Below are 24,689 nucleotides of genomic sequence, written 5' to 3'. Positions count from 1 at the left end.
ATTTGTAACCTTGGTGGTTCTTCAGTACTGCTGATGGCACAGCCACACAGACAATTGTTCTGGCATAACTTGGAAGGGGCAGCTTCTTACCTAGTCCCCTCTGCTGGAGGATATCACTTCTGCCAGAGGGCATGCTTGTGAAGCTATGAAGGGATGATTCTGTGTGTAATGGAAGGGGGTTTTTTTTGTTGCTGCAGAAGTGGAAAGAAACATAATGTGGAACAAGGCCTTAAGGAGGCTGGATGGTCCTTTGCTTTCTCCTCTGTAGCTGGAGGTAGTGTTCTGGGGGCCGAGGACCTTCAGGCCTTTACATGTTCTGTCAAGCGAAAGTCAATAAAGTAATAGGGGAGATTTCTATTTTGGGTCTTCTGCTGGTCTGTGGTGTTGTGTGGGTGTTCCTGCACTGAGGGCTGCTATTGATGAAATTTTCTGTAACTAACAGAAATGTTGTGTGGGACAGGGTCATGTGCACAAGATCAAGTGAATAAAGTTTATTCTGTTTGTTGGTGTTTACTTGGAGGTTTTTCTACTTTGTCATGTGGATAGATGTAGATATGGCTAACTGCTTACCAGTACAACCTTTTTTTTTTTCTTCTTTCCCCCCCCGTTGTTGTTTTAAGCAAGAAAGGTTTGTTGAACTGACTGTTACAGTGATCAGATGGTATTTCATGAAGCAGCATTTGGTGATGTTACATGGCTTAGTGTGGTGTTGGCCCTGGAACTCATTGCCCTTTTGTTGCATTGAAACAATTGATTCATGTGGTCATGATGTGAACTGGATAGGGGAGCTAGTATAGTTTTGAAGCGAAACGTGTTTTGCAAGATTTTTCAACTAGATCAGCTGGCCCGAGTGAGAGGTTGCACAGTTGTTGGGCTGGAAACAAGCTGCTTGTGAATGGAGGGGGAATTCCTAAAGCTGGTGTTGCTATTGAATGCTTTGTCTTGTGAAACGACGACTTTGACTGTTCTGCATAAAGTAAAGGCAAAATTTTGGTGCACATCTTATGGTGCATTTAGTAAGTGCTTATGAGGCAGGTGAAAGTTGAATTGGCTCGTACCATCTAGTTTTTAGAATTTTGTGGTATTTGATGTTCTTCAAGGATATGATAATATTATTTGGTATCCTTAACTCTATGTTAAAGCTATGGCTTGTTTGGTTTTTTTTTTTGTTTTGTTTTTTGTTTTTTGTGACTTTCCCAGTCTTTTAATGTAAATATTTTTGTTGATTGCGGATGAATATATGAACAAAGAAAGAGCTATGTGTTTTTTCTTCCTTCTAGTCTAAACCTTTCCTGGAATGCTAACAGATACGATATGGAGTGCTTGGAGTGGCATTTTTGGTAATGCAGATGTAGTAATTTTAAAATGCCTTTCATGTTCTATAATGTTGAAAGGAAAAGGTAGATGACCACTTTGCTGTGGATTTTTTCCAAGTTTTTTTTTCCTGATACAGCCAGATCAATGTGGTATCACAGCTACTTAGTACTTACTTCCTTTACTTTCATAATTCTCTTTGTCTTTCTGCCTGCTCAGTTCTTGGTGCTCTCAGAATGAGAGGCATTGTCATTGGACTATGAGACTGGGGAGTTAAGGAGGATTCAAACACTAATGTGGATTTAGAGGCATCCTTTTTGAAAGGGAAAGCATTACAAAAGGAAGGTGTCAAGAATTGGATATAGCTTCTTCCTCTGCAGCAGAGCTCCTTTATGAGCAGCTCACTTTAAGGCTTGTTGGCACATGGAGGACTAGTTATTCTGCATAATGTTCGGATTCCGCTTCAGTTTAAGTAACCTTCATGTATAAACAGCATTTATTTTTATTTTTTTTAGTGTCTGCCAGACCACATGGACAAGTTACTATGAGAGCGCTTTAGAGCAGGTAGCTATGTTCTACTGTCTTCTACTTTGCAGGCTACAGCAGGTTAGCTGTATGCTACTAGTTTGCAAAGTAAGGATGTGAGTTGTGGCAGCCTAAGCTCCTGCGTTTTAAGGCTATAGCGTCTGCCCTTCTCACTGTTGTCGCTGTTACTGAGTTAATTCAGGAAGCTGAACCAGCTTGCTGCTCATGCAAGCACCATTCCTGCTGCATGGGAGTTGGTAGAAAATCAGGAGGAAGAAAATCCCCATTCAGACTGGTTGAAACTGTCAGGGATCACTACCCTGACACGCATTTAGTGTAGGGTAGCTGCTCATGCAGCAGCAGTTACAGAGAAATAAGTTGCTGAGATGTAATTACAAGGTGAAAGTATTTCCTGGTAACTTGTTCGTGGAATTCAGATTATAGCTGCTAGGCTGCTTTAAAACAGAACAGGTTTTGCAGGGAAGTGAAATGCTTCCAAGAATGAGAATGCCTGGAGGATTTGAATGGGGCTGTTCACCTAACTGAACTTCTCATTTTAGGATGTCTTTTATCTCATTGCATGTTTCACAGCTGAATTGCTTGCTACTTTTTGATGTACTGGGAATGCCCCTTCTTTTCCAAGCGTGTCCTTAGCCATGTGGTTGTGTGGTTTTTTGTGGGTTTTTTTTTTTTCCTTTTCATCATGCATGTTCAATATCCCATTCAGAGGGCAGATCTAGATCCAAATTACTACAGGTGTGATGGAGAAAGGACAAGTTCCCATGACTCTGGCTAGTAAATGGGAAAGAACAGTAAGGAAATTGAAAGCTTTTTATTACCAAACCTGTTAATTTTCTTCCCCTTAACTTTCTATCAACAGGGCCTTCTCTTTACCTTATTGCTTCACCTGCTGCTTTCATGTTGATTGTCCCCTCCATGCCATGCACATTGCTGTAATGCTCCCACTTGTTACTCCTACTCATTGGTCAAACCTCTATGCCTTTAGGAAATAGTTAATTTTTTTTTTTTATTCTTCCACATTATGTTTAGAGGATTCTTTTGGAAATGCCTGACACTAGACAGGCTCAAGCCCACTGTTTGCCAAACATGGATTATATTAATCCTGTCATTCAGCTTTCCTCAGATGAACAGGTCCTGTTATTTTGTCAAAATAATACATCAGGTGGTAAAATAATTACTTGCTTAGCAGTTCTTGAATTTCTGCAAAGAATATTTGTGTTGCCTTTTAGAAATCATTTGGCTTTTTTCTCCATTATTTGAAGAAATTTTGAAGGGTGGTAATCTTAAGTAATTATGTGGTGGTTTTTTGTGGTTTGGTGGGGGTTTTTTATTTGGTTGGTTGTTTTTTTTTAAATCAATCAATGAGAAGAATGTAAAAAGCTGTTTTACAGACCTTCCTAACTACAGAAAGTATTTTGTGATTTTATCAATTAATACCTAGCCTTGTTTTTTCCTTTTTTTTTTCAGTGATGATGCTATGAGGAAGGCTGGTGTTGCCCATAATAAATCCAGCAAAGATATGGAGAGTCATGTGTTTATGAAGGCCAAAACAAGGGTAAAGCATCACTATCTATTTCCAGAAGTTACTGGGGTATCAAAAGAAGTTTTGAACAACCTGCAGAAATAGGAAACCCAATGCACTTAGTTAACTGTCTCTGCTTAGAGTGCATTAGTTACGCAAAAGTTTTTATTTATATGTGCTTCTTTTACCCTGAGGGGGAGTGAGGTGCCTTGCATCCAATGTATGGATGCAATCCATATGCATCCAATGAGGTCCAATGCATCCAATCAAACTGGACTTGGGTCCAAGACAGCTTTGCTGGTTCTGCAGCATTTAATGCATATATGGGATCACACTTAATTCTTATCCAAAGACTTGTGTGTAGTGAATTGCATAGAATTTTCTTTATCCACAGTGCAGCACCATTCCGTATGACCAGTTTGGTGGTCAGGAGAGACTAGGATATCAATGAAAAGGTTGTGTCAAGAGTAAGACCAAGGGAAGTGCTGTGGTTTCTGTGAAAGCCTGGTTATCATGTACAATTCTAGACCCTACCCAAATGTAAACTTTCCTGGAGCTGTGTTGTGAGAAATTGGATACTGTTGCTGTTTCCAAACAAGCCACATTTGAGATAGAACTTGTCTTGGTGAAAATTTTATAATGCTGATGTCACAAATTTATGCCTGCTGACAGCATCCTCACTGGTGAGTTGGTAGTTTCATGGGCAGGAAGGCTGTCTCAGCCCTGTGCAGTTTCTTTTACATATTATGAAGCACGCTAATAAAATGCTGCAAAGAATATTTGTCTTTTCACTTCTGACACTTCTATCTTATGTTAGTCTTTAAAGTTGTTAACTTACTTGTATTTGTAATACTACCTTTAGCTTAAAACTTAATATTTACCAATAGCTTAAAAGTTCTTGTAGTGTGAGTATGACATAGTTTGAGGACCAGAGTAAGTCAGTGTACCAAGTAAGTGGGTTCAATCCTTAAGAAAAAGGGGAGTGGCTAAGAAGTGGAAGATGGATGTATTGGCTTGTAGTTACGTTCTCATATTGTGATCGTATTAGTGTGATTGTCACAGAGGTTATTTCCAGTGAATTTTGTGGTTTCTTGGCCTTCTGGTACCATCAACCACAATGACTTATTAGTAAAAATATTCTTGATTAATTAATGAACAGACTGTTTCTTGCAAGTGAACTGCTTTGAAAAGCCCACAGACATTGTAAAGTAAAATCTGTTATGTTGAGGAAGAATACTGAAGAACCAGAAAGTCATGGTTACTTTGTTTTTTATTTCCTATGCTAATAAACTAATTTTTCACCTTTAGGAGGAATATCTTTCTCTTGTGGCCAGACTTATTATACATTTTCGAGATATTCGTAAGTATTGTTTGATTGTTGGGGTTTTTTTCCCCTCAGTAATTGCTCATCCCATCCTCCCCAAAAAAGTAGATTTTAGGGGGTTTGTGTGTGGTTCTCATGTGACTCTTCACAAGTTGCTTTAAAAAATTTCCTGTATTAATTTCTAAATACTGTTTCTTCTACAGATCCATCTATAATTCAAAAGTCCTTGAGAAATTATTTAAACTTAGTATTTTTTCCACCTTCTTGATTTTTTTCCTGTATTTTTGCTTTCTTTCCATTGTTTATATAGCATTCTGGTTACCAAATTGGGTTAGGTTAATGTTAGAACTACAGCAGACAGTGATTTTTTTTAATTTTTTTTTAAATTATGTGAATGTATTTCTTAAAGTATATCTGAAGGGCCAGATTTATGTGTGACAAGATTAACAAAGATAATTGTTTTTCCTTTGCAGACAATAAGAAATCTCAAGCATCAGTCAGTGGTAAGAGCTCCTTTTTTTTTTTTTTCTGTCTGTCTCTGTGTCTGTGTCAATGTCCCCCATTTCAAAACAGATCAGCTTAGAAAATCAGGGCTGTCATGTACTAAGACTAAGAAGGCTGCAGGTGTCCAAGCTGGAACATTAAATGCTGCTGCAGGAAAGGAATTGTAGCATGATTATCTTGGAGTTGTTTGGTGATGAGGGTGACAGACTTGGACAGTGTTTTGGATGTAACTCCGGGGGCTTGTTTATTTCCCTCTTAATCCTTTTATTATGTCACAACACTAAGATTCTTGAGAGAATAAGAGAGTGAACAGAATCTCCTGCTGAGCTGTGCAGTTTCTCCCTGCTACCAGCTTTGGGTTCCTCATTGTGCTGCATCATAGGCAAATGTCGTGTTTGTGGTGCGTACACACTGCTGTTTGACTGAGGTTAGAGCTGATCATATCTTCTGCTGCTGTGCTATTCTTACAGCAGTGTATGTTACGAACAAAGTATGATCCTCTATTTTGTCCACCTGCAGGCTAAATACGCAGTTTTTATCAAGTCTGCGATTGATCAACATCTATCCTAGACAGTTGGAAATACTTATTTTTTAATTATTCTTAAGAAAGAGGGTCCTGCTCCAGTGCAGGCTGCCCATGAGGTCATAGCCTCTTTTGGGCATCCACCTGCTCCACTGTGGGGTCCTCCCCAGGCTGCTGGTCAATACCTGCTCCACTGTGGGCTTCCATGGGCTGAGGGAATCTCTGTTCCAGTGCCTGGAGCACCTCTTCCCCCTTCTTCTTCCACTGACCTTGGTGTCTGCAGAGTTGTTGCTCTCATGTATTCTCCTCTCTTCCACCACAACTTGTACAGAGGTTTTTTCCCCTCTTCCTAAATATGTTGTCAGAGAGGTGCTACCACCACTGCTGATGGGCTTGGCCTTGGTCAACAGCGGGTCAGTCTTAGAGTCAGCTGGCATGTGCTCCATCACACATAGGGGAAGCTTCTAGCAGCTTCTGACAGAAGCCACCCCTGTAAGCTCCCTCTGCTACCAAAACCTTGCCATGCAAACCCAGTACAGTGGATGATGGAAAACGGAGGATCTGGGGGAGGCAATTGCATGGCTGGCTGCATATTGGTAACTATTTTCCTTGTAGATCCGATGAATGCCCTGCAGAATCTAACTGGGGGTCCCCCAGCCGGGGCACCTGGAATGGGCATGGCTTCCCGAGCTCAAGGAGCACCAATGAGTGGGATGAGTGGCCTTGGTCCAATGGGACAACAGATGAGTCTCCCAGGGCAGCAGCAGCCTCCTGGAACCTCAGGGATGGCCCCTCATGGTATGCCAGGCGTCTCTACAGCTACTCAGCAGAGTAAGTGTTCAGTTTGCTTCAACCAGTGAAACTGTTACATCAGTTTTTTGGTACACAGCTTTTCGGTAAGGAAAGGGTGCTGAAGAGATTTCATACTTTTGGCTAAGTCGGCTAAGTGAACTGCAAGAAGAATTGATTTCAAATACTGCTATCTAATAGGGTAAATGTACTGCTTAGGAGCAGCCTAGCAGTTGTAAGAGCAAATGCTTCTCTTGTCCTACAAGATGCCAATTTCAGAACTTTGTTTTTATAGAGTTCACCTGTGTTTTCTATGTGTGCAGCGCTTCCTGATAGTGATCTTTGTGTCTGTTTCCTCCTGTATGTAAAATGGTTTTTCACATGTTTAACCTAGGTTGCTTACTATATAGGCAGTGAGAACTGGAGGTTGGTAGCAGGAAGTGTCATTAATTCTGCTGTTAATGTGCCTCATCCATTTGAGGAAGCAAAAGTATATGCTGTTAACGAAGCATGTTAATGTACTTCAGGGATTATCTTCAATTACTATGAGTTATACTGGGTAACTCTCTCTTGCACTGTTTGGATCTCATGTTTTAAGTACAGTCTGTCTTCTTTTTAGCCCAGCTTCAGCTTCAGCAGATAGCGCAGCAGCAGCAGCAGCAGCAACAACAATTCCAGCAGCAGCAGGTGGCTTTGCAGCAGCAGCAGTTCCAGGCCCAGCAATCAGCTATGCAGCAACAGTTTCAGGTCCAGCAGCAGCAGGCAGCAGCAGCTGCAGCAGCCCAACAGCAGCAGCAGCAACAGCAGCAGTTGCAAGCCGTCCAGCAGCAGCAACAGCACATGCTGAAACTGCAGATGCAACAGCAGCAAAACCAACAGCAGGTGATGACAAACAACTACAGTGGCAACTGATGCAATCTCTGAGTGATTACTTGTCAAGTGAGGCTTGGCTTGCATGAAAGTACTGGGTATCAGCTCTGCCTCTTACTAACTTGCTTCTGCTTTAGGGTTGGACTTTGGTTTAGACTAACAAGTTAGTTGGCAGCAATGTATTACATCCCAGAGGAAAAGCTTAACAGTGTTTTGGTTGCTTTCTTCTGGCATAGCAACAGAATTACAAACATGAGGATAGCCTTTCATTCTGACAGGAATAGGGATGTAGGAAAGAACTAAAAGCACTGGCATTACTCTAGGAATAATGGCTGTTCTGTCATTGTGTGAAGTACACATGGCCATTTTAAAAAATGTGTGCTGAGCATATCATGTATGTATCATCCTTAAGCACAAAAGCTTAATCCAGCTGTCATGTTCTTGTGCAGTTTCTGGTAAATAGTGGTGCTGATGCAGGCTAGTTACATTTGAAGAAGTGCTTCTGTGCCCATTTGTACAGGAGAAGCTGAGGGACTTCATTTTTGCTTTTGAAAACTGTTTTAGTAGGAAGACAAGCTTGTAATATCGAAACAATGGGATGTGTACTATGTAGAGTTAAGATACATATGAAGAGTAAGTGGGTAAAAAGGTTGGGCTTTCCTTTTGGGCCTAAAACCTCAGCCTGATGTATTAGGATTCTGTTTGCTCTTGGTTTATGCTGTTAAAATAATGCTGATATTGCATTGCTGCAAACTTTAGCATCCTGGCTTTCCCGCTTTTCAGATGCAGCAGCAGCAGCAGCAGCAGCAACTACAACGAATTGCCCAAATGCAGCAGCTGCAGGCAGCACAGGCTATGCAGGTGCAGCAGCAGCAGCAACAACAGCAACAAATACCACAACAACAGATACAGCAGCAGCCACCTCAACAAGTAATGCAACAGCAGATGCAGCAGATGCAGCAGCAACAACAGCAGCAACAACAGCAGCAGCAGCAACAACAACAACAACAGGTTGCTCAGGCACAACAGTCTCAGCTTCCACCACAATCCCAACCTCAACCCCAGCCCATGGTATCTCAGCCACAGGCAATCTCAGGACAAATTCCTAGTCAGGTTATGCCTGTTACTCTTACACCACAACAATTAAAAGCAATGCAGGTAAGGGCCAGTGACCAGCTGATTGTTCATTTATTATGATCCTCTAGAGAAATAAAAGAATTTGTTGACTTCTGCTAATAACAAAGTACGAAAAAGCATAGCTTATTAAGAGATCTTGTAGTTACCATGTTATGAGTACAAGAATTTTAAAGCTTTATGTCTGGGCCTGCCAGTGGAGAACAGTTTTGTGTCTAAGAGTAAAGGACTTCTGGAAATCTATGAAAACCTTTTATGCAGCTAATATTTAGGAATAATTTCTTGTCTTACTCTTGTATGGACAAGTAAAAAAAAGAAAAAGAAGCAAACTGGTTAAAGAAAAATCCTCTCCGTGACATTAGCTGTTCTAGAACATGAGCAAGTGCTTTCATGTACCTAGTGTATGTGACTGGAGCCAGTGTTGGCTCTCTAGCACGCTGACTTTGCTTTTGCTGCCATGTTTAGAGGCTTTGGTCAAAGTTGAAGATACTGGTAGTTCCTGCCTTGAAGAGTACGTGGTCAAGACAATAGTTTTACTCCATTGAACCTCTTACTGGGTCGTCCTCTTAATGGTGTAGCTTTTTGAACTACTGCATTATAGTAATTTTTTTCTGGACTCCATATGTGGTGTTGAGCAAAAGCTCAGATGTAAATCCCAAGAACTGCTTTTCTTTGGGTCTTGCTGGGGAGGCGTGAAACGTCAGCCACACTTGAGAAATTATTGACCCCACATGGGCGTATTGATACCTCCACTTTGTGCTTCTACTGTTGTCCTGTAAGCAGGTCCACTTACTTGGTGTGCAGCACCAGTTCACACAAGGAGTCGAGGTATTTCTGTCTTTTTTATTCCAGCTTGTGCAAAGAAGCTAGGTGGTAATCCTCAAAAACTAGTTTACCTCTTAACACACTTTAAAACGTTTTATACATTTTGAACAATTGTTTACAATTAGGTTTAGTCATACTTAGTTCCCATTGGTTCTTAGAAGCTTCTTGTCCATTTGAAGGTACAGCATTCTTTTTTTTTTACTGATCATGTTCTGTGGGGAGGGGGCTTGTTAGTAGGGGGCTTTCTTTGCTGAAGGTGGATCTCTCAGTATGCTAATTAGGATAGTTCACACGGTTCAACTAATTTTCTGTTTGGTCTCATGAACCATTTCGTTCTCCTTGAGCTTATATTGTTATGTCCCAGCTTCGTTTATGGTTCTATCACTTCTCCCAAGGCCATGCTTTGCTAACTGCAACATCCTCTGTTTTTCTTTATAGATATCTACATATTTTGTCTAAATTTCAAGTTAAATAACAGATTTGCCTTGTATTAATCATGCAAGCTGGTTGACTATGCTACCTGCTAAGCTAGGAGTAGTTAGATGTCATGTACGTCACACTGACAATCGTAATGAATGTATAAACATTTGAAATGTCGGTCATTGATAGGTGCTTAAAATGCAGTGAGCTTGAGGGAGGTCAACAGGTATGTGGTTAAGTACGTTTGCCAGAAAGTTGAAGTATCTAGTGTTGTCATAGGAAGACCTGGCAGTACAGGGAAAAAATTGCAAGAAGAAATAAAGTCTTGGGTGCACAGTCTATGGGAAGACTGTTCTAAATGTTAGAAACATGGGAACTTGTTTTTGAACTTTCTTTATAAAAACTGTAGGAAGAGTATGTATGTAAAGCTGATCTTGTCTCCAAACCCTTTTTTATGAGTATGATCAAGGTAATTGGAACAGCAGAAGTCTCATGCTCTAATCGGATACATATTTACTTCATTCTTTCATTTCATGCTCAAGGTAAGAGCTCAGCTGGTCCAGCAGCAGCAGGCAGCGGCAGCAGTGCAAGCAGCTCAGGCCCAGGCTGCTCAGATGGGAGCTTCAGGGCAGGTAAGGGCCCAAGAGCCAGTATCACTAGTTATAGGCCTGTAGCAAGTGCATGCCAGAGATGAGTATGGAGATGGGTTTCTGGTGGCTTTCTGATGAGAGGTCTGGCATTGGTTCATCCGCTTTATAAAAGGGGATGTGGGCTTTTATGCTGTTTCTCCTTTGCCTGGAGTCAAGAGGCAGGATTTCGTTGACAACCTCTCTGTGCATGCTTTCTGCCCTGAGTAGGTAAGATTGTTGCCTGTACTGACACAGGAATGCACATCAGTAAGATGGCCTACTGTGGTCATGCTACAAGTCTGACTGTTGGTACCTGGAGTGTATCACCTCTTCTTTTGTTAAACTTTATATAGGTGACTGCTTTGTTGTGTAAACTGATTTCTGTATTGTGAATCTTTGCCTGCTATCTTTATTCACATGTGATTTATCTTTCATCTCCATGTATTGACTGTAAAAAATAGTATAGACAATGAAACCTCTCTGCACTCCCCTTTCATTCCTTTCATCTTTCATTCTTTTTCTTAGTGAAATGGGTGTTAGATATAGATTACTCTTGTTTTGGATGTGAATTGTGAAGAAAAATGGCATGTGTCACAAGTGCAGTTACATTTTTAAAAAAGAAGTGCTGGGTGAAAGCTTATTGTCTAACTTAGTTTTCTTATCCTGCAATACACCTGTAGCCCCTGTGATTGTTCCTTGATGTGTGTCTGGTATGAAGGAGACATGGGGAAAAAATTTGGGAATGGCTTGAGCTGAACCTCTCATCCCATTTTCCACAAGAATATGAAATAGTCTTTCGTGGCTTGCCTCTGTAGTGTTTCATATTGAGGCATTTTACAGACATGGGTAAGTACAATTATCACCACTTTGTAGATGAAGACACTGAGGCAGACAGATGGAAATGAGGTTGACTAGGATTAATGGCAGGGTTCTTTTCATATACCCAGGCATTCCATGTCTGCATGCACCATTTTCCCTTCGGTGCACAATTAATATTATAGATTAAATAAGCCATTTGGAGGCTTTTCACATGGACTGTAATAACAATTGGTTCTTCACCACACATCTCCCAGACTTGTATCAGGAATACTGTCTTGTACCATCATAACTGGCCCACATCCTTGTTGGTGGTTAAGTTCTGTTTCTGTATTGGTCCTTTTGCTTGAGTCAGCCTAATTTAGGATGTAAAAGCTGAACAGTGGTAAGTACAGTTGGTACAGTACTGGCAGCAATGCAGAATTCTCTTTTTACAGTTGAAATGTGAATTAAAACTTCTGTTTGTTTCTTAAATAATTTCCAGGTGGGAGCTTCAGGGACTTAGGCTGACTCGAAGGAGACTCTGACTTTTTTTTTCTTTTTACTAACTTAATGGTGCTCTTTTCAACTCCTAAGCAGATGGATTATGCTTATGTACAGTCACCTTAATTCTTGCCCCATTCAGTGAATTCATATGCCAGTGGCTTAACAGCACGGTGCATTTGAAAAGTTTTGGGTGCTAAGATGGTTGACAGCGGATTTTATATTGCAGCTTTATTCAGATGTGTAGTAAACTCAGGGGTGGCTTGTTATCTGTCACAGATGGAGTTTAGAAAATTCCACATACAGGCTTTACTTCACTTATGTTCATGCTATTGCAATATGAGTCTACTAAAATTCACTTAACACTGTCAAGTCCAATAATTAAATGGGTTTCTTGTACTTGAGTAAATATTCTCTGTGTATAGTATTTAGTTCTAAGATTGTGGCTGTGTACGATATTACAATGCAGCTTTGGTGTTGAGAGTATGTATGGATGTTCTGTATAAGAAGTTTCTTTTAAGAGTAGATTTTGCTTTGTATTTAGTTCATTTTTCACTAGCACCAGCATTTTTAATAAATCTGCCTTGATTTCTTCATTTGGTTCAGGGAAGCCTTTATTATAAACAAACCCTATTCTATCCTTTGCTTGTTACATTTAAACTTAGTCTCTATGGGTTTTTAAACTGGGAATTTTCGGTTGATATGGCTGCATTTTTCCTTTTCCATTCCTGGTTTTAAACATGGATCCACATGAGTTTTGAAGTTCTTCTCTGAAGTCATAGACACACCGTGCAGGTCAATGTTGCCCTGCTTGGGTGGCATCTAGTCCTTGTGAACACGTAACTCACAGGTGAAGCTGATAAATAGACAAGGTAGTGTCCTAGTGACCACAGAGTGCTACACAAGTGCTTGCAGCACTGAGAGAAAATCTGTAATCAACTGGAGCTAAGTATTAATAAAGTTTAAGTCACTGTTCTTGTGCAACTCCTTCAGGTGTTCAGAATGCAGGTTGGCTGTTGCTCTTTGAAAATCAGAGCTTCATTTAGTGGAGTGACAGTGGCATGGTACTCACATATGCTCACCAGAAGCTGCATATTTGTGGAATCCTGAATCTTTGGATTTTAGATGAAAGAAAATTGCAGGTTCAGGAATCTAATAGTTATATTCCACTTCATTTGTATCAAATAGTGGGGTTTGTATCTTACAGGGGAGGGAGACTCTCTTCTTCTGCTTGCTGTTTTTATGGGGTAAAACTCTTAATTCTATAAATTAAGATAAATCAATTTCACTTGTGGAGGAGGATTTGCTTTCAGTTTAATCTTTTTCAAAAGTACTTGAACACTACTGGTTGTCTTCTGTTTTTAGATTGACAACAGTAACTCCTTCATGAATATATTGCTTTGCATAAAATAGATGCAATCTTTGGAACTCCCTTTCCTGACTCTTGTTGAAGGGTCACAGGTTTTATAAACTTCAATCAGCTGGAGAATGTGAAAAATAGGTTACTTTGAAGAGTAGAATTGGTATCGTTTTACATATATGCTTCCTTTCCAAAGCACACGTTTCAAAAACCAAAAAAGACAAAAAGCCAAAACCGAGTTGTGTGCCTGCGCATACAGGTTTGACTAACCACAGTACAACAAATAGGTGAAAGCCTTTAAATTGGAGTTTGTCATGCTGGTGCTCAGTGGTTTGCCAGACACTTAAACTGTGAACATGCTTCTAATTTCCTTGACCTTGGAGGAGGTAATCTAAATCTTCACACTTGGTGGTGTGGCATGAGAAACAGGACCAAGATGGGACGTAACATCCTTGGGCTTTCACACGCTCCAGAGATCCATGTGCGTTCACGAGGGTCTAAGATGGGGTGATTGTGCCTGGAAGGATATGTTTGGTCCACCCCCATCCCTACCCCGCAGCAGTTTCCCCTTTTTTTGGTTGTTTTTTTTGTTTTGGTTTGGTTTGGTTTGGTTTGTTTGTTTGTTAGGGTTGTGTTGCTTCACCAGCTCTCATGTTGATACTGTAGCTCTTCACTGCACTTCGTAGCATCCACCTGTGCCTTGTACCAGTGCTGGGTTGTGTTTGCTTGTGGTGGCTGTTGCATGCTGTGTGTGTACATGTGCATGTGTGTATGATGTCTGAAGCGCTCACATTTGTTTCCCTTCTGAAATATCCCGTCTCTGACCATCCCTCTTTGCCTGGATGGACAAGGACTGCATTGCTATGATGTTGTGAACTAACAGCTGTGCTGAAGTTGACACTATTTTCTTTATCAGTTATTGTTTTCTTTTTTCAGTCTTGCTGTGTTGTATTTAATTTTATTTATTTTTAACAATTGTAAGCACATGCATTCTCTGACTCTCTAGAGACATGTTGCTGGCTGCTTCAGTCCATTTACATAGAACACTAAGCAAGAATGCCCCAAACCATTTAATGAAAGGAGACTTCATTAACTCTTAGGTTAAGTTAGGGCCTGTGCTTGGCAATAACTATGGTGGGGAAAAAAAAAAGTAGCCCAGAGAACTTTACTGTAGCTTTTTTGAAGTACCGAACAGAAGCTTTTTTACTCATAAGTGAATCTGCCAAAGTTACACAAATATCACGTCAAAAATATGCTGTATTTGCTGTAAATTCTCAGCGTATATGGTATAATATTAAATTTTAAGTAACAAAGGTCTATAGAGATATATATGATTAAATCAGTGTTGTCTTATGCAGGCTGATCATTCTGAAAGGTACTCCTAGACACTGCAGAGCAGCATAGTCCTAATACTGTTTTAACATACAAATCCATTCTAATGCTAACCTTCATCATTTGTCCTAAATTATTGTACTTTAGGGTGTGCTCAGTCTGTACATTCGGAGGATCAAATAGTGCATGAGTAAGCTTGAGGCAGATAATGAACTCCTAACAGTACTTTGGCACAGCTTAGTAATAGAGGAATGGGTATTTGTCAAAATGATGAAAATTACAAGGATATAATTGACTTATTCTGTGAGTTATAAAAGGAAGGAGATAACAAAAACTTCTGGATTTTAAAATGTTGTCTTTGACATTGTTATACTGTCATAGGTTAAGTTGGTATGAAATTTTGTTCACTGTGGAGCATTCGTACTGACAGTTGCTGTCGAACTGTCTGCCAAATTATTTTATAATGAAGGGGGCATATGCAAATACTGCTAAATCCTTTGAGCCCACAGTGGGGGAAAGCATATTGGAAACCTATGGCAATATATAGCTTCTTATATGGAGCATTCTTGACAACAATCTTAGAGTACTTATTCCCAAGAATTATAGAAATTCAAGATGTCAGGCAAAATTTAGGAAAAGCCTTTCATGCAGATGATAGGATAGTCAACCCTTGACCCATGAATCTGAATGTACAAATCCACTCTCTCAAGATACCTATAATTCATTAGTTTTCTGAAAATGGATAGAAAGAGTATAAAAAGGAGTTTGATTTCTAAGCTAGCACATTAGGTTAACCTTTAGAGAAAAGCTCACTAACCTTACCTTCATGCTTCCCCACCCCCTAATTCCTGGAGGCTGCATGTGCTTCTCATCCTGCCAGTGCACTGCATTTCTTGTTTTGCGATTACTTTTGTCTGTTGTCCCTCTGTCCTCAAAGATGATCACCGCACCTATGGCCCGAGGTGGGATGCAAATAAGACCACGGTTCCCGCCTACCACCGCTGTGTCTGCTACACCGCCAAGCTCCATTCCTTTGGGTGGACAGCAAATGCCACAGGTATTTACTGAGTCAAAGCACATTGTGTCAGGAATTGTGCAAAGCATTCAATACGTGATTGTATAGCCCTTGCTTTCAAGCAAGGGGAAGTTCACTCTTTCATCAAACTACTAACTTGCTGCTGTTACATACAGTATTGGGCTGTTTAGGTTTTTTTATAGATTTTTTTAAATTTTAAATAATAAGTTTTCTGAGAGCGTGGGATATCAAATAAAGCATTTTTAAAGCAGCATAGATCTTTATTTTGACATTTAAAACATTTCCATGTTCTGAATTAATTCAAGTCTCAAATTAGAACTTTGTGGTTCCAGTTTAGTCTGTCCGTACTCCACAAGTGTGCATTTATGAGTATGTTGCAAGTCAGCACTGCAGTGTACTGGCTGAGTTGTGTCTGGGACCTTACTTATCATGTGTTCATGCTGTGTACAGGTTTTTCTTTTATTAATAGTAAACTTGGTTCATTTCAGTTTGTGTAGCTTCTTGGCATGGTAACAGGGACCAAGAAAAATGGATCTGTTCTGTTCTTTAGTGGTTGTGTAGGAGGAACTACTACCAGAAGAATTACACTTGTACCTGCATCAGAGAAGAACCTGTGTAGGCAGGCTGGCAGCACCTATTCAGCTGTTGCTGGGAGATGTGTGAAGTCAGAGTACTGCATTTGCCTGGTGCAGGTCCAGATCTACTCAAGACCTCACAATCACGTTTTGCCAGCAAAATGTATCATTTTGGGGGAGCAGGAATGGGGACAACTAGAATAAAACAGGACTTAGTTCTTACCAGTAAGTCACAAAACGAGGCACTGTTCTGCTCTGCAGAAGTTTGCTGAGCTCTGTATGATTGGTGTTGGTTTAAACATCTATCATATTATGATGGTGGAATAGCGTTCAACTGCATTTTTTCTGTTACTCATGAACCTCATGTCTTGTTCTTTTAGATGCTAATTGTCAAATTTAGTACCAAGTGCAGTTTTAGTTCTTAATACCAGTGCATTTTGTTCATAGGTTTAATACAAGTTTCTTTACTCTTTGCATTTTTGTTTCCTTTGCAAGCTTGTCATGGGGCTGTGGACTGTCTGAATCTTTGCTTCCTAGTGCTGCTGCATTGAGTTCAGTAGGCACAGCCTTTTCTTCTTAGGAATTTGCTAAGGTAGATACAGTGATCAAAAAGATTCTGAAGACCTAGGCAAACACATCTGCTGCTGTTTCTGGTTTAAGATGGATGGTCATTTCAATCCAGGTCGTTGTTTATATGTTAACTGAAATAAAACCCAGGCATCACTGAGTCAAAGGAGAATTTACTTTGGGCTTTGTTTGCTGTAGCAATTTATATGTACTGAGACAGTCATCTCCCATGTGAAGTATTGACAGTATTTGGTTTGATGATGAGGCCTTCTGATAGTTATTTAAATATTGGAATGCCTTATATTTAATACTTCAATCATAACAAAAGACCTCTAGTTTAAGCATTCAGTGCCGTAAGTTGATCTTTTAGTGCTGATGTGTCTGTGGTTATTGAGAAGCTTTGATTTCTGACGCCAAGTGAATTGGTCATCAAGGAGTGCTCTCAGTAGCATGCCAAGGATTGTGAAAATGATGTAGCAGACTGTAAAACTAAGAAGGCAGCAGAGAAAACTAAATTCCTTTGTGAACAATAATTGGATTAAAAATGGCTCCTAAGCAGGTGGTAGGATGGGTGAGTGTCATGGTTTAATAATGGCAAGAAGTGTGTGTTTAAAGCCAGTCTGACGTGCCATATACTTGGCAGCTCTAGATCAGTATGCATGTTGTCTGCCGAAACATTTTGTTCAGGTTCTAGGTAGGTTAGAAATTAGAAATGTAATTTATGCCTCTTAATTTTGTAAAATGCTTAAATAATATTATCTGTTGGCTATGTTATAACTTTCTTGTCATCAGAGCCCTTGCAGCTGTTCACAATAGGAGTAAGGGGCTATAGCATATAGCTGGCTATTAATTACTCATTTAAGAGTCTGTCATCTCCTTGACAACAGTATTAAAAGTTATAGGTAGTTCAGGGTGTCTTTTCTCTTCAGAAAAAAATCATGGTATTGCACTGAAGAACCCCTTCAACAAAAGGACCAGACGTGATACCAATATTGTGTAGCTATTTATTTATGACAAAAATGTCAGTCTGTACTTTTTTATCACAAAGTTCAGTTGATTCTGCAGTGGATTTTTTTTGTTTGGTCGGGGTGTTTTTGCTATTATGGTCTTTTCAATCAAAATATATTTACTGATATGGCATTGTATTCCACAATCTCCTGGTCTTTTGAATTGCCATAGAATTAGAACTGACTTTTTTTTTTTCTTAGTTGAATACTTACCAAATATGAACTACAATCAATGTTAATGGCACTTCTTGAACTGCTAAGAGAAGGTTCCTATACCATATTGGGATTGGCTCAAGAAACCTGCTGATCTTGAAATTTAAAAAAATTAAACTAATCTATTACTTAGCTTTTGCTTTAGCAATTAGATAACTAATGTGCTAATACCAATCATTCTGTATTTCTAGCATAAAAACCTTCAAGTTCTATCTACAAATTTATTACAGTCTGCAATAGTATAAACCTCCTATTTATTGTTGGCACAGAAATCTTCAGCAAATTGAAAATACAGGAAAAAAAAGTAAAACTGAGTTTAATATTAAAATAAAGCAAGGGATACTAGCCTGACTGGGAATATGGGAACCTGTGTCTGAACTTACTTGAAGCTCTGCAGAGCTTCCATTTCGTAACGTAAAGCAGCGTAATGGTGAACTTTGAACCCAGTTTGCAACAGAGCAGGCAAGGCTGTGCTTACTGGCTTAACACTGAAACTGTAAGAATAGTAGTGTAAATGCTTTCTAGAGTTTTCCTTCAAACTAAAAGTGTTTCTACTGTTCCTCATTACTGCCCATCACTTCCTTGTCGCAGTCTCTTTTTCCTTGCTGTTAGCTTCTGCATATTGTGCATTCTTGCTACTGGGAGAGTCTGAAAAACTCACTAGCCTTATCTACTGAGTGCTGTTCTTTGCCTGAGCCTCAGCAACCTGGAGGTAGGCCTTATAGCTAAGTTTATCTTCCAGCATGGTGTGTTCTAAATAGTAAGAATAGCTTTGATTTAATGGATATTAAGTGCAAACTTTTGTCATGCAAGCCTAAATATCTTTTGGGCGAGATTTCAGAAAGTTTAGGCTTGGTGTCATGATCAGGTCACTGTAGAGTTGCAGAGTGAATTCATGTCCAGTGGGCTGTAATAGCTGTCCATGGATATACTTGTAGATGCAGAAACTTTAATCCTGCAGTGAAAAAATATGCAGTTGCATTTCCTTATATATGTTGAAGATGAAGGGTATGCAAATGGACAGTAACCATGGCTTAACTCTGGAGTTGAATGAGGAGCTAAATGAGTTTAACAGGGTTAAAGTTCCAGAGAGAGGGGGGTTTGTATTTTGCGCTTACTGATATTTTTGTGTGTTCGTTTCTTTAAGCCTTCTTTTTAGTAGGAATTGGTTGGAATGAGCATTCCCTAGAAGTTGAAATTTCATTACAGTCTTAACCCATATCCTGCCAACAGTGTAGAAATGTAAAGCTGAAAGTATCTGTCCTATAGAAAGATATCTGAAATTTTTTGGTAGCAAATTAACTGCTTCCAAAGAAAAATAAGGCAGTAAGTTCAGAATTGCATACTTCTGAGTGCATGCTTTTGAAAATGTCACAGTTTTGCTTAATATTAGACATTAGCCTTTGGTATTCTGAAATCAAGCGGGCAGAGAGCAAACCTGTTGCGAGAAGGAAAGCTGTTTGCCTGTGCATGTACTTAAGAAGGGGTAATACAAAAAAAGATTAGTTTTTTCTATGCTTATATGCACAGTAGATGCAGCATGTTCTTTGCTCTGCTTTTCTGCAACATTTTTTAAATTACCGTGAAGGGACCTTGGCGTTGAAGTAGATACAAAAGCTTAAATCTGGCAAAAATCCTAATGAAATCTTTCTCCTTCCTTCCCAAACGTGGATTTAAGTCTTCAGCAGTAATTTTGTGTAACCAACTTGAGACACTTAAAAGGGGCCTGATTTTCAGGAAATGAACCACTCAAAAAGTGGTCGTAGTTTGACTTGATGAAAAATGGGTGCAGCATCCATGTGGGTAAGTTCTAAATCACTTGCTGTTTAATAGAATGTTAAATAGAATTGTAAAAAAATCACGGAGTGCTTTTTGCAGTGTTCATGCTAGCTTCCTTCCAAACAGTGGTGAGATGCTTGGTTTCTGTGGGAGGCAGATTATGCTTTTTCAATCTCAAAAATGCTTTTCCAACTGTTGAGGAGATGTGTGCTGTTGAAGAATCCACCTCCTATGAAAAGCAGGAAGCGGTCTCAGTATTTGTTGATGATGGAGAAAAGGAAGATGTAATAGCTGATTTAAAACATCATTTCAGGCTTACTTGTTCTAGATACTGTCTTTGTAGTAGAGGTTGCAAAGGTAATGGGGCTATTGAAGATTGGAAAAAAACCTACCAGAGTATGTCAGGCTACATTTGATTTTAAACTATGCTTTAATGGATGGTAAACTAGCATCTTCAAGTTTAGTAGTTCTACATTTGCACCTAGCTGTGGTTGTTTGGGCCCATTATTATTTTTGGTTTTTAGTGGAGTGTGATGTCTTCTTGCATAGCTGTAATGCGATATGCTAAGCAAAGCATTTCCTGTCATATTCAGTGCGTACGTACAAATGTAGACCATGCAATACTTACTTTTTAATGTGTTAAATTTTATGTGCTAAAATGTTATGTGCTCTGGAAACAGTTGGGTGATTTAGATGTATATTTAGTGAGTGAGTGAAGGACAACACCAAATCACAGTACCCATGAAGTGTCTGTGACTCGTGGGTTTCCTGGGACCTTTGCTGAAAAATGGTATAGACTGAGGGCAGGAGTTGTTAATTCATAAAGGTGCTAATCAATGACTTACAGAATGGATGCATGGGTTACTGAGTCACGATATGCGGCCTTTGTGGGCTAATTCAGTTTATCTTTGCATGTACTTATTTATAGCCTGAGGTCATAAGAACTCTGCACGTGCCTTAAACATGATCACTTAGTATCTGCATTACTGCTCCTGGCCATGATACAGGGCTTTTTGTTTGAAGTGATCAAGAGGAAAAACATCCATTAGAACAAATGTGTCAAGTTCCTTTAAACTGAGCATCATCTGGCTCTTGACACTTCAGAGCGTACAGAATAAACTTAGTTGTTACCAGGAGTTCAGTGCTGTGCTGGAAATGCTCTTATTCATCTTTTTATCCTTCAGGCACACCTCATCATTCTCCAAAGGTCAGAAAGCTATTTCTTTTTTTTTTTTTCCACCTAGCCATTCAGTTTGGAGTGTTTCTGTCTCCAGCCAGACTTTAAAGCTGAATATTTAAACAAGATGATGGTGGCTTGGCTTACTTAACTTTTTTTTTTTTTTTCTTCCTTCCTCCTAAAGAAAACCAGTTGGGAAGCTACAGTCAAGTCTGACAGACCTTTGAAGACTGTTATTAAAATGTCAAAATAAGGAGGGGTTTTCATGACTGTTACTTCTCAAATTAGAACTTTTTCTTCCTGCTTTTCTTTACTTAGTTCTAATAAAATACAGATTTTCAGATGGCATTTTATTGCAGTATAATGGTTTTGGAAATGAAAAACAACTACTATACAGTTATTCAAATTGTGTGCAATTTTAATGGTTATTTTTAGTAAGGTTGATATCGAGTACTGTCCTGAGAGCTTTGAGTGATACAGGTAGGACTGTTGTTATGAGGGAGAACAGGAAACTAACACTTTCATTTCTCATAGGCCTGAGGATACGTTTCTCTCCATAGGTAAAGCCTTTTAGTTAGGTTCCCCTAATCTGCTCCCTTTTGTTGTTACTGATCTTAGCTTTTTCCACATTTCAGGTCAGTCAGAACAATATTACCATGATGTCATCCCCATCTCCTGTCCAGCAAGCTCAAACACCCCAGTCAATGCCTCCACCACCTCAGCCACAGCCATCTCCTCAGCCAGGCCAGCCAACTTCTCAGCCAAATTCAAATGTCAGGTGAGCTAGTCAGCAACTTTTGAGGACCTTTATCAGGGCTGTAAGGGTGAAGTTTTCAGAAGTATTCAATATATCTTACTCTGTTTCCATTTAAGTGGATTAATTTTAATATTGGCTTCAGTGAGAGCACAGGTGGAATTGTGCAAAATACATTCTGACACCCCCCCCTTTTAAATAAAGAAGCTGTGCACAAAATCCTCACCAAGTGTACTGACAGAGCTACAGAGTGCCATAACAATGCTTACTAAAACCAAATCTATTCACAGGTGGATCGTGCTTCCTTGCCAGACTCTAGCAGGTTTGATTTTTTTATGCTTATTTTTCAGCTCTGGCCCGGCTCCATCACCCAGCAGCTTTCTCCCCAGTCCATCTCCGCAACCATCCCAGAGCCCAGCAGCTGCACGAACACCTCAGAACTTCAGTGTCCCATCCCCAGGTCCTTTAAACACTCCAGGTAAATGATCTCAGAACCATACTGCAGACTGTGTGGTGGGGTATGTTTTTGTTACTGTAATAGTTCCCAGGAAACCTGTTACTGTTTGGCACCATGTGAATTTTAAAGAGCTCTACAAAGCAGCCAGCTTTTGCAGATAGCGAACATGTCACATGCACCACGTAACACAACAACATGGATATCTCCAATCAAAATCCATTTGAAACCTCTTTTCTTATCACTGAACTGTGTAATGGGGTTTTTTAACTTCCCCAGTCTTTTGAAAAAAGAATGATACTTAATTTAATGGAGCAAGTTGATGGAAGCGTAATGATTCCTTAGTTCCACGCAGGAAGGAACCCTTAGCAACAGCATGCAGTTGTAAAGGGTGAAACCACTTAATCGCAGGTGACAGGCTGCTTTGCTCCAAAACACCTTTCTAGATGTACTCTTGACACTTGTGCTCCTCTCTCTCCTAGATGTAGTAAGCAGTTTCTGATACTGTGAATGGAAGTAACATACTGGCTCCCTCTCATACCAGTGTTGCGTGCTCTGCAGTTTGGAAAGCACTGAATTAAAGAAAACTGCAGTAAATTCAGTGTGTTGATTTAGTGTTTAATGCATCAGTGTGAAGGCAAAATGAGGACCTAGAAAATGGGTATATGAAATTGGACCTTTTCAGAAAAAAAATATATTAAATGGGAATTGCTGTTCTATCCACAAAACACATTATTTCTACACAAAGACTAGAGGATTAGACAAGCACTTAAACTGTGGAGGGCATCTTGTTGTGGATTTAGGTGTTTGATGTCAGCTATGCTTTGAGAGTGCCACGTTTCAGATCTAGATTCTGAAACGTGAGAATGCTGTTTATCATCCCTGTGACATGCAGCCTTTACTTCTTGCCAGGAAATCCAAATTCTGTCATGAGTCCAGCCAGTTCTAGCCAGTCAGAGGAGCAACAGTATCTGGAAAAACTCAAACAGCTATCAAAATACATTGAGCCACTCCGGCGGATGATCAATAAAATAGATAAAAATGAAGGTAAGGTTCCCTGTGTTTAATCACACTTTTCTTTCTGTCAGCTAGCTCTTCGGATGAAAGAAGCAGTTCCTTGCCTTCTGTGATGGTTTCTGTTCCAGGGATTAAAAATGACAGTGAAAGTTAGTAAAGATTTTACTGTGAAGAGCGGGCAAAATCCTCTTCCTTAAATTCTCATTGTTTTTCCTTTACTTCTGATGTTTTTGAGACACACAGAGCTTATGCAGTGAATATACGTGCAATCAGATGAAAGATCTTTGATCCTCACTACTTCAGTGTTGGCTCATGTTTTCACTTTTAACAGTATACTGTTTTTCTGTCTGCAAGTGCGGAAGGTATTCTTGTAGTCAGTGTTTGTGTGTCTGATACTATTTCAGACAGGAAGAAGGACCTGAGTAAAATGAAGAGTCTCTTGGATATCCTGACTGACCCTTCAAAACGGTAACTCTTTTTCCTTTTTTTGGCTGGACATCAGACTCCCCAGCTCTTCCAGAAATGTGTTGTTTAGCATCCAGCCATGTTGGCATTGAGGCTGTCTGTGGGGCTCAGATAGCAGAAATACTTCAGCCAAGGTGACCATTTTGTGGTGGTGATATTTCTCCTCTTCTGCAGGTGCCCCCTGAAGACACTGCAGAAATGCGAAATTGCTCTGGAGAAGCTGAAAAACGATATGGCTGTGGTATGTAATGTTTTGTGCTAGCAAGAGATAAGCAGTCAATTCCAAAAGGCCTCGTAATTTAGCAAGATAATTTTTTGCGTTTCTTGTTGCTCATGCTGTTAAGACTTCAAGTAAGGCTGGAGAAAGTAAGAAAACAGGAAAAAAATGGGCAAGCATTTGCTCCATGTGGGTCACCTGTATGTATCTTTTAGCTGAACTTCCAAATTCTTGTGTTTTGTGCAAAGACTTGAGTAATTTTTTATGAACTTTTGCAGCTGATTTCAGAACAGACTTCCTAAAATGAAAGCTGCACATAGTTGACCCTCTGCCCCCTTTAATGTTACTGCATGCACTTTTGAGAATCCTTTGCATCTCATGCATTGGAAGTTTACTACTGTAAAATTTTGCAAAAGCAATAGTAGAGGTTTCTTTTTTGGAGATGATTAAAAGAAAAGGGGCTTCTCTTGTGTTTTAGCCTACACCACCGCCTCCCCCAGTGCCCCCCACCAAACAGCAGTACTTGTGTCAGCCACTTTTGGATGCTGTTTTGGCCAACATCCGTTCACCAGTCTTCAACCATTCCCTTTACCGTACATTTATGCCAGCTATGACTGCAATTCATGGACCACCAATCACGTATGTATCATTGACCAGCTGTCTTAGATGTTTATTTTTAAAGGAAAAAATACTTATTTTTCGAAACTATTAAAAGAACAGATGGGTTTATGGACGGGTGTAAGTTACAGCTTTCCTTTTTACACCTGTAAAATATTTCACAGATGTGGTATTGGCATAGCATTTTCATCTAGTCCTTTTGTGGACTGTATTTTACATAGGGCCCCGGTTGCTTCCCCTCGGAAACGGAAATATGAAGAGGATGAAAGACAGACCATACCAAATGTCTTACAAGGGGAAGTTGCAAGATTAAATCCTAAATTCCTAGTGAACCTGGACCCTTCCCACTGCAGTAATAATGGCACGGTTCATCTCATATGCAAGCTAGGTAAGCAAGAAGACACTAAGGGCTGAATTCA

At 39.8% G+C, this 24,689-nt stretch overlaps 1 protein-coding gene across 1 annotated transcript in view; it reads left to right on the top strand.

The window, feature by feature from the left end:
- The window catches only part of MED15 (mediator complex subunit 15), a 31,694-nt gene that overhangs the window by 4,336 nt on the left and 2,669 nt on the right, over positions 1 to 24,689 (top strand). The window contains exons 2-16 of the mRNA XM_037372226.1: positions 3,328 to 3,415; positions 4,691 to 4,742; positions 5,180 to 5,209; positions 6,349 to 6,564; positions 7,142 to 7,404; positions 8,182 to 8,550; positions 10,314 to 10,403; positions 15,329 to 15,448; positions 21,381 to 21,523; positions 21,850 to 21,977; positions 22,866 to 23,000; positions 23,375 to 23,438; positions 23,610 to 23,676; positions 24,131 to 24,291; positions 24,492 to 24,658. Coding sequence (XP_037228123.1) covers positions 3,328 to 3,415; positions 4,691 to 4,742; positions 5,180 to 5,209; positions 6,349 to 6,564; positions 7,142 to 7,404; positions 8,182 to 8,550; positions 10,314 to 10,403; positions 15,329 to 15,448; positions 21,381 to 21,523; positions 21,850 to 21,977; positions 22,866 to 23,000; positions 23,375 to 23,438; positions 23,610 to 23,676; positions 24,131 to 24,291; positions 24,492 to 24,658 — 2,093 coding nt within the window. The remainder of the gene's footprint in view (positions 1 to 3,327; positions 3,416 to 4,690; positions 4,743 to 5,179; positions 5,210 to 6,348; positions 6,565 to 7,141; positions 7,405 to 8,181; positions 8,551 to 10,313; positions 10,404 to 15,328; positions 15,449 to 21,380; positions 21,524 to 21,849; positions 21,978 to 22,865; positions 23,001 to 23,374; positions 23,439 to 23,609; positions 23,677 to 24,130; positions 24,292 to 24,491; positions 24,659 to 24,689) is intronic.

The sequence above is a fragment of the Falco rusticolus genome, chromosome 1 (assembly GCF_015220075.1).
Source record: "Falco rusticolus isolate bFalRus1 chromosome 1, bFalRus1.pri, whole genome shotgun sequence".
Lineage (NCBI taxonomy): Eukaryota > Metazoa > Chordata > Aves > Falconiformes > Falconidae > Falco > Falco rusticolus.
The sequence above is the reverse complement of the archived record's forward strand: the minus strand, read 5'-3'. Positions and strand labels throughout refer to the sequence as shown.